General features: G+C 47.6%; 1 protein-coding gene across 1 annotated transcript in view; it reads left to right on the top strand.

The window, feature by feature from the left end:
* Nucleotides 1–594: 594 nt before the first annotated feature.
* The window catches only part of XIRP1 (xin actin binding repeat containing 1), a 30,663-nt gene continuing 14,245 nt past the window's right edge, over nucleotides 595–17,012 (top strand). Inside the window, exons 1-4 of the mRNA XM_032183096.1 lie at nucleotides 595–722; nucleotides 1,959–2,013; nucleotides 2,971–3,378; nucleotides 4,438–4,519. Coding sequence (XP_032038987.1) covers nucleotides 595–722; nucleotides 1,959–2,013; nucleotides 2,971–3,378; nucleotides 4,438–4,519 — 673 coding nt within the window. The remainder of the gene's footprint in view (nucleotides 723–1,958; nucleotides 2,014–2,970; nucleotides 3,379–4,437; nucleotides 4,520–17,012) is intronic.

Below are 17,012 nucleotides of genomic sequence, written 5' to 3'. Positions count from 1 at the left end.
TAATGTACTTCCAAGTGTCAGATCAGTCATCACAAATCCACTGCCTGAGACTTCTGCTGTGCCTTTCTGAAGCCTGGAATACAAGAACATTTTTGGCAGAAGAGGGCAAGAGGTGCTTAATCCTCCAGTTACTGCTTAATTCAGAGCTGATTCATGTCTACACAACACTGGAGACATTAAATATATATATATATATCCATTTATGATGCATACACATAATTTCCATCAAATTACTTTAAATGATTTAAAGCTGAACCTTTTTCTGGTTCTTTCCCCTTCTCTGTCACAAAGCTGGACTGGGTGACTAAGGAGAATAAGAAAATTGATGGGCAGAGGTGGAAAAGACCCATTCCCTGCATTAGGAGTAATTTGACTTAAAATGCATCTTCTTAACCCTATTTTATTTTTTCAAAAGTGAATTTATGTGCTGAGCTTTTCTGATGTATCAGGGAAGAAAGAGTTTGTTCCATGGCCTTTTACTGCTTTCCTGACCCCACGAGTGGAGAGGGATGCACTAGGGGTTGGCTTTCCGTGGATCTCACATCCAGCACCATAACCTTTACCCTCTTGTTCCAACACCTGCAGACAGAGGACATGGAAAAAGCTGAGAAGCTGCGGCCAGCTCAGTCCCTTCCTTTTCTGTGCCATTCTCCAAGAAGCATCCCAGAGCACGAAGCAGTTCCTCTGAAAAAATCTGTGTCTGTCTCCGAACTGGTTGCCAGGTGGGTGGCTATTCTACAGCTGCAGATGACCATAGACCTCTGGAGCTCTCCAGGGTGGACTCTCCTTCTTCCATATCCATAACAGATGTCACTCAGATAAAGTTTTTCCCAGGTACAGCATCCCAGCTTTTCACATCTCAAGCTAGAGGCAAGTAGTTTTCTGCCCCAACTGCTCTTATCTGTTCTTCATTATTGATGCATTATTTAGTTTTGGAAGCCAAGTCCTGATCTAAACCCCAGATCCACACAACAAACTTGCCCAAAGACAAAGGCATGGAGTAATTTGCCCTATAACCCAGTGACTGGAACATTCCCAGGTGGATAATTAAGGCTTTTAATCTGCATAGTCTCTAAGGTGCCATGAGAGAAACCAGTAAAGGCTGGAGGGATGAGCTGGTTAGGAGACAAGAGGTGTATGGGCATCTCATCCCGTTGTGTTTTCTTTTGACTGTTTCTAATGAACATGCTCCAAGTAGAGTCATGTTTCAACCCCAGCCCTTTGAGGAATAATTTCTCTCTTGGTTACAACCCATAACTGAGATCAGATCACAGCTCTGCCAAGGGTGAGACAAATAAAATTAGCAATGGTACGCTCAGCGCATCTCCCTCAACGTGAGTGACAGAGCTGCTGTCAAGATGGTCTCTTGAACTTCCCCTTGAGACAGTTTAGTTCTGATTATCCCAAAGCTGGTCAATCTTCAGTGTAAAAAGTCATCTATCTAGCAGGGTCTTGGAGAAAGCTGAAACAACGAGAAGGAAGGTGGTTTCTTCTGCAGAGGTCTCATTCACCACCAGTGTTATGTTAGGGCAGCTAATGGCTTGATAAACCCTTTTAAGTTAGGTTAAAATTAAATAAATAAAAAAGAATTTGATATTTGGGAAAGCTTGACTTTAACAAGCCATTTATTATTAGCAAAGTACAATAACACACCGCTTTTAATCTGTGTCACACCCCTGCAGGTCCCCCTCCAGTGGGGAGACCGGGTGCTCGGGACACATCTGCATAGATCATAGGATGAGAGGGCTTACACCAGATCTAGTGGCACTGCACTGAACTAACCTGTTGGTCCTACAGCCTGACCTCTTTACAGGAGTTTTCACATCTCTCACCCTTTAAAATTACCTTTATAGTCTGGTTTGATATTTTCCTGAGGGTAGGGGAAGCCTGTCAATAAAATGGAAAAACACCATCAGGCTAAAAAGGGATTCATTTACCTTCTCCTGCCTTCCCTGCAGGTACCAGAGCATCCTGGACTGTGAAAGCAAAATGTTGAAAAAAGAATATCCCAAGGTGAGAGCCAAAGACTCAGACAAGGTGGGACAGAGCATGCCCTGACAACAAAATGGTCTGGTTCTTAGCAATTAGAGACAAAGATTTTCCCAATATCTGGTGCTGTTCTGAGGACAGCAGGTCAGATATGATTCCCTTTTAGTATGTACAGATGGACTGAAACATATAAGATGCTCCAGGATGGGATGAAATCTTCCCATATAACATTCAGATTCCTCTGGAGTGAATAAATTGTAGTGGGAGAGACTAATGCAAAACCATCAAGAGGTATAGGACCTGGCAGAAGATTTAAAACTGGTTAGAAAATGAGAGAAAGATCTTGAAACAAAGGTGCACAAAGCAATTAAGTCACCCAGCCATCCACATTGGGCTGACAGATATGACACTGGGATATCTCTGCCCTCCTGAACCAGAAGATGGATGCTTAGTGGGTTAATCTGTGTGTCTCAAATGACTCACTCAAAGCATTTACTAAAGAAAGCTCTCTACCCTAGTGTGAAGAAATCACTTTCTTGGCTCTTTTGACTATAAAAAATAATAAAAATTAAAAAATAAAACAAAAAAGTATTTCCAGGACAGGGTCTTTCTTAAAATGAAACTCGAGGTTTCCTATGAGACGATACAGAGGGAGACTTCCTGGATGAGGAACCAGTGATCATATTTTTGCTACCCCAAGGCTTTCTTGCATTACCATGGACAAATTAGGAGGACACACTGGAAATAGCCAAGGCAGAAACTTCTCCCACACTTCAGAAAGAGCTAGAGTGTGTTTAGGTCATGTCCCTGACATTCACTTCAGGGAATATAGAGAAGAAAGCAAGGGATTATTTCACCTCAAAAAGTTTAAAGGTCAATAGGTATGATGCTTGGATTGAAAGAGTAGGAAATTCATATTTCAGTTGATCTGATATTGAAGTTATGTATGAGCCTGTTTTGTTGTATGTTTGGGTTTTTTAGCTCATGGAAAGAAGATATCTATCACAGACTAATGGCAATCCAATGGGGAAAAAGTATGGTTTATCTCAAAGCCATCGTGGTGATGTGTCCTGGAGCAAGTCCACGGAGGATCTTCCCATCCATAAGATCAGTGCCACAACACGGAACCTCCAAGGACTCCCGACCACCTTTGACACCCGTAAAGCCAATCCACAGAGTAACGCTTTACCTTTTGCTCCACTCAAGACACCACCTCACAATGGGATTTTGAGGAAGAGAGAAGCTGATACCAGGATCCTGACAACAATCCAACCCCTGAGCAGGGAGACCAAATCCCACAGAGAGCCATCCTTCCCTTCCTCTCTTCAGAGCATGCAGAGGATGCAATGGAGCCCCACCACCATCGCATGGAAGAAGTCTGCCTCAAAGGTTAGTAGGTGCTCTGCTCTTCTTTGAGAGCTCCTCTGAAATTTGTTTTCTTTGGGTGTCCAGAGTCATGCTTAGGAGTGGTTGGGCTTCATGGTGGTTGTTCCTCATCCACTGGGCATGGGGGCTGCCCTGTGGAAGGGCAACCATGCCTAGGGATGGGGGACCAGGTTTACAGGGGAACCATGTTGTGCTATCAGAGCTACCACCAGGATAGAGCTTGCTCTAAGATGTGGTGGGGGTGAGCAACAAATCCACCACAGAAAATCCCTTAGCACATCACCTCCCTATGGTATGGAGGCCACTTTCCCTATTATTAAGGTCTGGCAGACTCTCCAAGAGATCCCCAACACATGCTGGATCTACCTTGAGACAGGTTCTGCAATGCCAGCTTTGGGTGATTTCGTGCTATCAGGGACACCAGTCACACATTCAGCAAAATATTTATTGCCATGATCCCTTCCCTGAAGGGGAAGAGTTAAAAATGGACAGCTTAGATGGGAGAGAGACCTTTACTAAGAAAGCAGGGGAGCCCCATGAAATCGTTATTATCTGAAATACTAATTCTGGATCAGATCCTGTTTGAAACAGTCAGATCTATCTCACCACCATATGATATCACCCCAATAATTACTGCTCCACAGAAAGGATTGGTCCTTTCACTGGGGATACAGCCAAGGGCAACACCAGCCCTTATTGTGTTTGAGATACTGAAGTCATTGTAAGGGCAGGTAAGGGAAATAGATGGATAAACCTGACCCGAAGAGCAGCAACGGTGGCTTCAAAAATCACGATAGGTAAAAGAAAAAAATACTTGGCTCTGGAAACTGAGGGAGGCCTTGCCCAAAGAACTGAGAAGGACTGTTCCTGGGGACAACAAACCAAGGCCAAGGCTGGATGAGGTCTACAGCAAAGTCCAACCCCACACAATACAAGGATGCAATATTGTGACCACCCCAGCATCTGGAAAGCCTTTGATGGAGTTGCTTTCCCCACACTGGGGCCTTGTGCAGCTCCTCTCCTCTGTTTAAGGGAATTTACCTGTTTGTCACCCACCCACAGGAAGGGAAGATCTCCCGTGACAGACAGGTGATCATCTCCTCAGTGCCGGATACAGCCAGTGACTCAGCCACGGGCAGAAGCTGTGAGTTGGATTTATTTTTGCTTACCAGTCATCATTGCTACTCTACTGCCAGCTCTGTAGTCGCAGCCGGGAAGGGGCAACTTGGTCCTGTACCCCTTCCAGCCCCAAAGAGGCCCATTGCACAGAGCTGGCACACCCCGATGCAGCTGGGATCTGGGCCAGCGATGAGTCCATCCTGACTCCCTGTGCTGTTATCCCACCATTTAAAAATAGCTGGGACTAACCACTAGGGCAGAATTACGTCCGTGTTTAGATTGGGGTGAGTCATATCTGCCTGCACCTCAGCCTTGAGGAAAGGAAGAGGGAGAGGTTCCTTTGTACCTAAGGAGTCTTGGCTGGGCTCCTTTTTGGACTTGGCAGCAGTGGTGTATCAGACAGAGTCATCTTTGGCTGAGGACAGGCTATGTAAGTGATCCCTAATGCTATGATATCATCAGGACTACAGCAGGTCAGGGATATTTCAAGGCAGAAGGCATCTGTGAACGGGGAGAGATCCGAGCTGAAGCTTTGTCTGGGAAAGGGTTGAATTTTACCAAAAGTATGCCATCAGGAAGGTTTCGGAGGTTTGTTCTCAAAAGAGGATCTCTCTTGCAATCCCATAATGACTGGATTTGAGAAAAGGGAACCATCCTGTCTGCTCTGGAGCAGGAATCTGTGGACCCCATATCCCAGCTGCCTAGGGTTTGTTCTCTTTCTTTTCCTTTTCTTTCTTCTCTTCCACATGAGAGAAAAAAAAAAGAAAAAAAAAAAAAAAAAAAAAAAAAAAAAAAAAAAAAAGAAAGATGATGTGCTTCCAGGATTTGAGACACTGTATTTAATTACCCAACTGCATGGGAAAACAAGTCTCTTACATGAGCGCACAGACAAAAGAAGGAGCTGAAGTTTCCACAGCATCGCTGGGATATTTTTTTTAATATCAAAGCGTGTGAAGTCACCATGCTATCCTGCTAAATGTGATCACAGCATTTATTAGCTGCAGTGTGCCTTTTACAGCATGAGGAACATCTTTTCTTCTGGTTGGTGGATGGTGACTCATGGTCTATCTTAGAGCCTTACACCACCCTCCAGCCCTTGGCTCAGAGCCTTTCAATAGCAAAGACTTTGTGTCTTCTTGGGCTCTGCTTCTGTGATAGGGCTAGGGCTTGTTTGGGGTGGGATCCTTCTGGAGAGGTAATTGCAGCCAGGAAGAGAGCTGGGAATATGATAGCTACCTCTGATGCAGGCACTGGATTGGCTCAGAGATGGGACTCTAGCTCAGAGACAGGAGATGTAACAATTCCTAAAGAAGCCCAGGAACCAGCTGTCCCATACCTCTTCTGGGACAAGACTTGTCCATGACTATACATGTGCTGTGCTTGGTTGTTTCCACAGAAGGACACATCAGTGCTCCACATGCCCCAGCAGGTTTTCTTCAGGAGGCTACTCACCATCACCCAGGGACTGCCCCACAGCTCTTTTATTTAGGGTTAAGGAGCGGACACCTGGCCAATGCAGTGACCTGGGATGGGGAATGCAGTGTGTTTAAAGGCTTGAATCCACACAATGCTCTAAGGATATACAGAGCACAGGTTTGGACCACCACAAAATGGTGGACACCAGCGTGGCAGTGCTCAGGAAAGCTCTGCTGACTGGCATTTGGCTTATCAGCAAGCTCCTGTCCATGAAACAGTTCAGAGCTGAATAATTACACATAAAACCAAAATACCAGTACGTCCTTTGAGACCGTGCTTTGTTACCTCTGAGATACTAAGGGAGTCCTGAGCATTTTGCAAAGGGCAAAGCTGGCTACATCCATTAGGAAAGCCCATTCCCAGGCACATAAACCAGCTGGGCTTCGTCCCCAGCCACACTCATGGCATCAAAAGATCTGGAGGAAGCTGTCACGGAGGACATCACCAACTCACTGATTAACGGGGTCCAAAAGGCTATAGTTAGCAGTAATGAGATTAAATTGAGCTGTGAAAGGCTTACATGATCTAACAAAATACTTTCTAAGATGGAAGACTGTAAATCAAGGAGCCGTTTTCCCAAAGGGAAATAGTTGAAAGCTTGAGTCCTTTAATATTAAAAAGGAGAAGGCACCAGCTAATTTGCTGCAGGTATAGTCTCTCGAGTGGTCCGGCTTTAAAAATTTACAACTTGCAGATGAATATTGGCGACCAGAGAGAGGAAAATCGCAGCCAAGAAAGAGAAGAGAGGGGCTTGTGTGTGGGCATGCCGCTCCCCCAGCTCACACACATACTTATGCTCGTGCATGTATGCATTGATATAGCTCCATTATTCAGGGCTTTCAGCTGAAGGGCACGCGAGGAGGATGTTATCTCGGTGCCATACAAAGATGAAACAGGAGTCTGACGTGACTTCAAATTACAGAGCATCGAGATTGCTTCCAAAAGTGCCTTTAATTCCATTCCCCTTTCTGTTCTGCAGTCTGTACCTACGGGGAATTTTCAAAGACCAGCAAGGAGGGGAGGCAAAGGGGAGCACAGACGCGGTGGGCTGCCCCATCCTACAAGCTGGTTTTGGCTGCAAAGCTTGCTTACCAGACAGCAGCGTCCCCTGTCCACCACAGCACCAACACCTTCTCCTGCAAGAGAGTGCGCTGCCATCTAGTGACAAACATCCATCCCCCTTTGGTCCCAAATCTGGTCTCTGAAGGGACACTGCTGCACGGTGGCTGCCAGACACTGTGTCCTTGGTGGGCTCTCACCCTTGGTCCCTCCACTGGGGTCTGCAGCCAGCACCCTCTGTTCGCAGCAAACCAGGCAGCAGGCAGGCTTGGGAGGTCACTGCTAGAACCAGAAAACCTGAAACCATGGGGGGGCAAATGCTGATTTAAGATAAAAAACTCTGTGTGTGTTACGGGTTAAAGACAACTCTGGCACGTGCAGTGGTACAGCCTCCTGCAGCCAAAATAATCCTTAAAAGCTCATTTCCCTTTCACCAGCTGCTTTCTATGAGCATGACAAAAGGGAATTGAATGACAGGGCTCCCACAAGTGGCCAATCTGTCCAGCTTTAAGAGCTTTGTGCCTCTCCAATTCAGCCAGGGAGGAAGCTTGGGGTGTTCAAGTGTGAGATATGTCTGGACCCCCAGTTCCCAGGAGGAAGGGGCAGAAGTCGGTGCTGTCCTTCCCTGCTCCCTTCTCCCAGCCCCTATGGCAGCTGGCTGGGGGTGCTGGGATCACAGGCATGTTTTGGAGCTGTGATGGAAAGGTGCAGATGTTCCTGGGTGGTTGCAGAGTACAGGAGCGCCAGCTCCATCTCATCACACGTGAGCTGTCAGTGCTTATACCTGGCCTTGCTCTGCCCCAATCTGCCCTTTCCTCCTGCCTTTACACCCCTCCACCCACACAAACAACTAAGCCCTGCTCCACCGTGCATTCCGCCCCCTGCCTGATGCTGTGCTAGCTGACACCTCTGCCATCCAGTTCATGCTACCTGCTGTGTGTGACAGCCCCAGCCATCCCCAAATGATGTCTCCTGTTTTCCTGCCCTGCATCACAGGATACACTCAGCATCAGTCACATCAGTCTGCACCTCCTCATCTGCTCAGCACCACCTTGCTCACATGCTGTACAATCCCCTTCTCAGCATGCAGCAGTGACAAGAGTGGCTGTATTTAGTATTTTTTTTTTGTTCCCCTCCCATTCTCTCCTCCTTATATGGCTAAATTTCATACTAATTTATTTCTTTGCTATGATCCTCATTTATTAAAGGAAGCTAAATAGAAAATGGACACTATTTTAGAGAGAGGCATGGTGGTCTTCCTAGACACCAACGTTAACAGAGAGCAGGGAACTGCTAACTTGCAGTCTTGCAGGATGTTTAAGTATCTGAACTATGGTAGGGAGGAGCAGGGTCCATTCAGGATCCTCAGTGAAAGCTGGTCATCCAGAGCTGGATGTGATGTGCTGTGCCATGACATGACATGACGATGTGATGTGATATTGGTGGGGAAACCTCATTACATGTTGACCCACAGCCTGGATGGTGCACAACATCTTCTCCATGGATTGATATTTGCAGTTCCATAGGGGAATGAGAGGGGCAAGAGCCCCTCCAAACATGTCTGTAAAACACCTGTGAAGGCGTTCAGAGGTAGAGAATCCAAAAAAATCTCATATGGGAAAATTGTTACTGGAAAGTTGCTTGGCCTTTTGGAGCAAAGAGCATGGAGACTCTCTGGGACCAGGGATATGCTCCACCAACTCAGCAGAGTTGCTGCTGAGATCTTACTGTGACCAGTGAAATGGGGACTTCACTGTGCTATGTGCTGTACAAGCACACCACAGAGAGGCAGAAAGAGCTTAGAGGAGCACCCCACTCCTTGTTTCTGTTTTTACACTGGGGGTCAGGAAAGCTAAGCCTGCTTCTGTGTAGGCAAATAAAACATATGATTTTTGCCCCTACAGTGCCTGGCCCAGCTCAGCTCACACCCGTGCAACTCTCTCCCCCGTCACTGCAGTCCCATGGAGTCTGGCATTGGGTGTGTGGGGCTGCGGGTGTCTGTGGCCTTCACCCAGTGTTTTGTGAGCCCAAGCACCTCTGATAGCTCAGGTGATGCTGGCTTCCATACTTACCCTTCTGGTACTAGTATAGCAAACCCTCATCTCCTTTCAACAACATGTCATGCTTTAGAATCACAGATTCTTAGGAACATTGAATATCCCAAGTTGGGAGGGACCAAAAGGACCATCAAGTCCAACTCCTGGCTCCACACAGAACCACCCCAAAACCAGACCCTGTGTCTGACAGCACTGTCCAAAAACTACTTGAACTTCTGCAGCTCAGTGCCAGGACCACGTCCCTGGGCAGCCTGTCCCAGTGCCCGACCACCTCTCGGTGCAGACCCTTTCCCTAACCCCCAGCCTGACCCTCCCCTGTCCCAGCTCCATGCAGTTCCCTCGGGTCCAGTCACTGTCCCCAGAGAGCAGAGCTCAGTGCATGCCCCTCAGCTCCCCTCGTGAGGGAGCTGCAGGCCGCCATGAGGCCTCCCCTCAGCCTGCTCTGCTCGGGGCTGAGCAAACCAAGGGACCTCAGCCACTCCTCATACGTCATGCCCTCCAGACCCTTCACAATCTTCATAGCCCTCCTTTGGACACTCTTTTTATGTCCTTCTTCTGTTGTGGTGCTCAAAATTTATTCAAGCATGCTCCCTAAAAGTGTCAGAAAAGCAAATTGAAGAGAGAACAGCTGGGCCCAGTTCAAACATTAGCAGGTTCCTCAGCTGTATCACTAACCCAGCCCAATAAAGGTAGATCATTAAAGCCCCGTGCCATCAGCTGTGTCTGCACCTGTAAATCACCATGTCCAGGCTTTGGTCTCAAGCTCTGGCTACCACTGTGCACACCATTAGTGTGCTAATAAGACCACTCATTGCTCAGTTGAGCTTTGAGGGGGTTGAGAGCCCTCCATGGACTTAGGACTTTGTTATCATCATCTCTTCCCCAAAAGGTACCCAGAGCACCTCCTGGCAGTGCTGCATCATCCATGGAGGAATGGGTTGGAGGAGGGAGGATGGATCATCCTTCTTGGCATACACACTTGCCCTCACTTTCCCTTTCCTAAAATATTTTTTTTCCTTCTCAGTCCTAAAATATTTGAGCAGAAGAAATGAAGAACCAGAAAATGTAACTCATACCTTTCACCTTCCCAGCTTTTCTCTTAAGACGCTGGCTGCGACCTGAGGCAGAAGGGGCCAGGCGGTGCAGATCACAGCCTGAGGACATGACAGTGAGTCAGGGAAATGCCTCTTCCCTGTAGCACCACTGCTTGGAAGCATCCCCCTGTCCTGTACTGGGTTACGCTGGGTATATTTTGAATGAACAAGTTCTGAAAATAAGCCAGGCCCCCAGACTTTCCCCACCTCCATGAAGGATTGCTAAAACTCATGATTGACTCAGCCGGGTGGACGAGCAGCTTCACCCTTCCCTAAAAATAGACCAAGTAGTTCATCCTCTCAACATAGCCCAGTGCTCGGCGATAAAGTCAGCTGCCAGAGGCCACTGGGAGGCAGTGAACAGGACCGAGGTGTGGGGAGTGGAGCAGGGCTCCGCTAGGATACTCTAAGTGCTGCCCAGCCGTGAGTTTCACAGAGATTTTTCCACTGGGACATTGGGACAGAGCTATTGGGACTATCGAGACCTCTCTGTAAGTAATTTTGGGGTATATTTAAGAGGGGTGAGGTGTTGCATGAATACAAAGCTCTGGTTGACGTGAAAATATAGGGCAAACGAGGACGCTCGGGACCTTGTACTATGAAAGGAGTGGTGGCAGCTCATAGAAAGCTGTGGATTTTATTGGCCTAGAATTTGCTAAATACCCCAAAGCACCTAATATTTGGTCTGGCTTTGCATCATTGTCTTGCGTGCTTGGGCATGTTCAAAGTGGAAGCAGAGCATTATACATGCGTGCTTTTCCCTCCTCCCAAAACATTGAAGTTCCTAGGTTTTAGGCTTAAATTTATGTGTCTACTCGCTCACTGCTCTCTACTCTCAGTGTCTACTCTCTTCCCCAAAACTGCTGTGAGGTACTAGGATTGTGGCCCCTGTGATCAGCAACAGGAAAGAAAACACGTACAGGATTTAGACAAGCCAGGTAGTCACTTTGGGGCAAGGGTGGGATAAATTGTTGATGTTACAACCATGTTGAACCGTGTTCAAGACTGGTTGCAACACAGTAGTCATCAAGGACTTCAGAGGGAAATGAGCTTCGCTTCAGCTTACATCCCTGGGATGAGTAGGATTAGGTACGGAGGGAACTTCTTCCCCTTACTCTTCTATCCCAGGCTACAGGGAGGTCTGAGGAATGTGTTTGTGACCCTGAGCCAAATAAAGGGCTTCAGAAGGGAATCTGCTGGGTTAAGAGCATTAAGCTGGACATGCCACTCGTAGTTGTGCTCATGCATGGACAGTAACTCCAAAACCTTGCACAGCTCTATAGGACACAGCTTGTGTGTCTACCTCTGCGTATCTCATGGTTTCTGAAGCTATTTAGCTATCAAAGTTCTGTGTCACAGACAAAAAGAGAGAGAGAGGGGACTCCAGGCCCATGGGTTGGTGCTCAGTCACTGTCTGAAGGGCCTGATCTCAACACCCTGAGCTAAATGTAGTGCTGTTCTCATGCATTCAGTGATGGTTGTGCTTCCTTCTGGGATACACATCCTGTTGATTGCTGCGAGTACAGAAATTCTTTAACTTCCTCCACTTCCCTCCAGCTCTTCAGTTTTCATCCAAGTTTTTGCTGGAAAATATCTGAAGTAGGTTCTTTTTTCTTTTTTTTTTTTTTTTTTTTTTTCTAGGAAGAAAGGGATCTGGGGTAAGAGAGATGAAGTTGGTCCTTCAAATATATGTCACCTAATGAGAACAGCCAAAATATGAAAATTCGTGTTCTTGTCCAGGCAAAGGGGTAGATAATCCCACTTCTGGCAATTAAGGGATGCAGCATGGGTGGAAATTTGTAGGAATTTCCTTGATTGGATGCAGTATTTTGCAGGATACAGAAGCCTCTTTTCTAGGGGAAATCAGGCTGGGATTCCCCAACTCTATTGCCAAGGAGGATGGAAATCCTTCTTCAGCACCAGTAAAAACCCTGGTTTTGGATCAGAACATAGTGGCAGGAAACTTTGCTTTTAGTACTGTAAAGCCTGGTATTTTACTCTTTTAAAGCCAACCATTTCTCTCCTCCCCCCTCTTCTCACTGGCAGCTTGCCTCATTCAGAAACAAATGGAAATACTGAGGAAACTCAATAGCTACAAGTGGGTTGGGGGGTTTCTCTTTAAAGGATACTTTTTTTTTTTTTTTTTTTTTTTTTTTGGCTCTGGCTCTTTCTTCCAAAACAGTATTCAGATTTCTTGGCTGTCAGTGATGAGGAGCTGACAGCAGCCTGGAAACTCCATGATAAGAATAGAAAGCAGAGGCAGGAGCTCAGCAGCTCCTCGTGCTGCACGGCATCCCTGCAATGCCCCCATATAAACTCCGTGGCATGGCCAAAAAAATGTTTAAAGATGCTGCAGCCCCGATCCCAGCCGCAGAGGGGCCGGTGATGCTTGCAGCAGACATTCCCAAGGTATCGCTTCTTTGCAGTGGCTGGAGAGGGCTTCCCTTAAAAGGCCTGGTATTTGCGGCATGCCAAGAAGCCCTCTCCCCAGGCATGGGTTATTTCGGTGGGTTGCTCTGTGTTGCTTTCCCTAGGAGGGCTTTGGGGGGAGGAAGTTGCTATCTCGCATCACCTTCCTGCACAGCAGTCCTCAGGGGAGCAGATGCTGGTCCATGGGAGCAGCACGAGAAGGCAGGGGGACACGCAGCTTGGCAGAGGGGTTAGGGCTGAAAAGTGTCCCGGTGCCAGCACAATGGGTGAAATGGAAAAAAGAGGGGAAGAGAAGCAGCTAGGCTGTATGGCAAAATGGTGGTTATCACCACTTCCATGAATAAAAGAAAACAAACCTGTGTGAATAACAGATGAAGAATTGCTGGAGGATACAAGCACAGTACCAGCGTAAGCAGGATGTGCAGTACATGCAGGCTACCCAGTGACACACAGCAATTTATTAAACCCTCACTCAGCTTTTATCAACCCCTTGCAAACAGGAGGGCAACATGAAGAAGGAGGCAATGCCCAGCTGATCATCGGGGCTCCTCTGCCTTCTCCAGGCACTTCATACCCCAAAAAATGCAGGGGAACTGACCCAGGGAAGGTTAAAGCCCTCTGTAAGGAACGCCAAACCCCCAGCAGCTGGCGCACTGGGGAAGGCCACGTCCCCAAGCAGCAATGCCACCCGCAGCTGTCTCTGGGCGAAGCTTCTTGGCGTTTTTTTGGTGCCAGGAATAGAGTCCTGCACATTCCTGGATTTTTGCGATGGTCAGAAATAGCCCCGAGCTGCCTCGGGCAGACACCCAGCTCTGCCTGAAGCTAAATTTTCCTGGGAGCTGTTTAAATTACCTGGGGGTTGTGATATTCCTCCTGCAAAGGGAAGTCCAGCTGCCACCGAGGAGACACAGACATTTTCAGAAGTGACTGAAGTTCAGGGACCATCAGTTTGGAGGTGCTAGAAACAAGACACTCTTCAGTAGCTTTATTTTCCTTCACCCCTTCCCACCCCTTAGACTTGCAAACTCATCTTTATACACATACAAAATGTGAATTGTTCGGCTACCATTCAGTAAACAATTCCTTAAATATGAAATAGCATTTTAAATGTTAGTTTCCTCTTCAACACATTTGCTCTTTAATTACATTATTTGGTTTCACTCATGCTTAGCACCTTCTCCTGATTTTGGCACTTTTTTTCCAGCCTACTTCCCATCCCAAATTTCATATATTAGCTCTGTGTGCCAGAGCTGCTCACAGGATTGCAACATATGGCTTGCAGACAGTGCAAATTCTCTCTTAATCCCTTTCCAAAGAGAATGGCTTACACTTTTTGATGTGTGTTAGTCATTACATTTATTATCTACATCAGGGATGCCCCCCACTTCCAAATCAGGGATCTATTGTACCAGAAAAAAGTGTTATGAATTCATATGATTTTTGTTAGTTATCTAACTATAATCAGTGGTGTTCTTACCTCTGAAATTAAAATCTCACTTCTAAAGGTAAATTGCTAGCCCATGTGGTTTCCAAAAAAAAAAAAAAAAAAAAAAAAAAAGTGGACCAGAACAATCAAAAACCAGGTGACTTTAAAAACAAAAAACATAAACATGTTTACAATTGCTGCTGTCTCACGTAATTGGCCAATTCACAGAAAAAAAAAAAAAAAAAAAAAAAAAAAGCATGAATTTGAAATCCTCACTGTCCTTTGTAGAACTGAAAATGAGAGAAAATTCTGCGGTTTGCAAACAGAGCAAAGTGTAATCAAGGAGCCAGGGAGCACCCATGAGGATAAGCAGGATGCTTCCGAGCATCGCTGGCCCTCTCTTTTTAATAGCGGCTGCCAAAAATCCCGTAGATGCTTCCCAACACAGCCTTGTACCGTGATTTTTCCCCTTCCTTTGGAAAAAGCCACGTGTGGCATTTTAATATGTGCTAAAGCCCTAAGAGCAGGTCACGAAGATGGTAAGAGAGAGCAAGAAAACCCCTTCTCCCCCCACCACTGCCCTTCCCTGAGGACCCTTCACCACAGCACCCAGGACCACTCACCCTTGGCAGCCTGAAATTGGGGCAGGGAGGCCACCTGCCCTGCTCCCCTCGGCGTGCATCTCCTCCAGCACAGCCTCCCCAGCACCAGGGCCACCAGAGCTTGGGCTGCAGGCAGAGATTTAAGCCTTTCCCCACTGACCGAGCACCACCAATGGGCTGCCCGGCTCCTGGATTAAGCAGCAGCACCGGTTTCCCAGACAGCTTTTATGGGTGCTCACCCAGCCGAGCAAATCCCCCCGGCCCAGCCGTGGAGCGGCACCAGGATTTAAGAGCTCTTTTTGTCCTGGGACCAATCCTCTGGGAGGCAAGGGTGGGAAGAGGACAGGGTGGGTGTGATTCAGCACATGCAGCTCTAATATCTGGGGATAGAGGTGCTCAGAAAGGGGGTCTGGCTCTAGCAGGGGGCAGGGAGTTTCGAGGTTTCACCAACACGTGTTGGAGACAAGCAGGTAGGAACGGGGCACGTATTCACCATGCAGCCTCAATCAGGGGACACTGCTGGTAATGACCTTCCAAATGGGGTAACACATGACTCATATCAGGCAGCAAGGAATGGCTAAAATTGCCCCAAATTCTAAGAAAGCAGCCAGCCTAGAATACCACAAACCCAGGAAACCAGGAGCATCTCCTTGTTGACTCACCTCCATCCTCCTGGAAAAGAGAGTCCCTCTTCAGTGTAAAGAAACTGCTGTTTTCTGCCCTGATTTCCCAGTGCTAAGAAACTCTGGGACGTGGGTCCTTTTGCTGCCACCAGCCTTTGGGTGTAGGGTTTTGTGTCCTGTGCTGTAGACTGAACAACATCTCACGGTGCCCAAGCAGTGCTATGAGACCATAACATATCTGCACACCATGGCATAGGACGTGCCAGGTCCACAGGACATGATTAACACAAAATTAGCCTGCAGAGGAGCAACGGGGACTGAAAACTAACTCAAAAGTTTGTCTGCAGAGTTGCAACATGTGGCTGTCAGAGGATGCTGCTTTTGCTGGCTGGGAGGGGATGCTCTCCGGAGCACCACTCCCTTGGGCGAGCAAAGGGGGAGCCAGGACCCTGGCACAACTTGCACCAGAGGCTTTCCCTCTCCCCCTGGCTCGTGCAAACCCCGTGCAAGCGGAGCTGAGCTCAGGTCCTGTTACACAACCCCACAAGAGGTGCACCCGGCAGCACAAAGGGCTTTGCTTAGCAGCTGTGTTTGCTCAGGACGGCTGATTTTGGGAGCAAAGCCGATGACATGTGGTTGGCTGGGCAGCCTGGGAGATCGGTGCTGAGCTTGCAGCTTCCTTTTTTAATAGGTGACTCAGGCACTCAGTAGCTCACTGGGGTTGGAGGTTGGAGCCAGGCTACGAGGGAGTGCCGGCTGCGGCCGTGGTGGACACCAACAGGTGGGTAGCGTGGTTTCTCTGTAGGATAAAGAGGTTTAAATAGAAATCAGAGATAACAGAGCTGCCGTGTTACTGGAGAGATGGGGTTTTCTAAGGGGAAGGAGGGAGAATGCACTTTGCTAGGAATTTGTTTTCTGTTTCCTGGCAATTGGCTCTTAATTGCAGCACAAAGAGCCCTGTAATATTACTTTCTGCAGAAGACAGAGCAGTGACTTATGGGCAATAGCTGAACATGAAGTGACTGAATTTTTAGATGTGTATTTAAGAGTCTTTTTCCCCATTCTCTTTCCTTTCCCCTTCTTCCCCCCATGTCTAGAAAGGTCAGTGAGTAGAGGTGGAGATGAGGAATGATTTTCCTCCATTGCAGGGCTTATTATCTCTACAGCTTAGGGTTGATTATCTCAGAACACCACATCTGAGCCCAAGCCTGGTGCCAGGAGGGGCGTACTCTTCCTCCCCATGTTTAGTTGAGGGGAGCAATTTTCCTAAACAGGGTCCCCCAAAAAACAACTCCATCCCTCCCTGTTCACCCAGGGCACAGCTGATGGGGCAGAGGGGCTGCCTCTGGACCTGAGCTGCAAGCACGGGGCAAAGCAGGAGCTGAAGGGACCCCAGGAGCTGCTCCTGAGGGACATCCTTCCCATGGTACATGCAGCGTGCAGTTTGTCTGGTGCCAGGCACTTGCACAAAGGAGGGCTCGGCAAGGAGGCATGGCAGGGAGGAGCATTTACCGTGTCCTTTGCTTAGAAAGTAGCACTGTGGGTGGGAGATCTCAGGTGCTCTTTTCTTCCCTTTTAGCTCCTGGGGATGCTTTAATGGTCAAAACACTGGGGTTTAAATTTCTGGGGCCACAGTCAACCAATAGTAGTAGTAGAAGCAGTCAACCAGCATCAGATAGGACATGTCCCTCAGCTCTTTGATGGATGCCCATGGGTGCCAGCAGAGCCCATTTGTCCAGCAAGGCAGAAAC

The sequence above is a fragment of the Aythya fuligula genome, chromosome 2, assembly GCF_009819795.1.
Source record: "Aythya fuligula isolate bAytFul2 chromosome 2, bAytFul2.pri, whole genome shotgun sequence".
In the NCBI taxonomy this organism is placed as follows: domain Eukaryota; kingdom Metazoa; phylum Chordata; class Aves; order Anseriformes; family Anatidae; genus Aythya; species Aythya fuligula.
The sequence above is the reverse complement of the archived record's forward strand: the minus strand, read 5'-3'. Positions and strand labels throughout refer to the sequence as shown.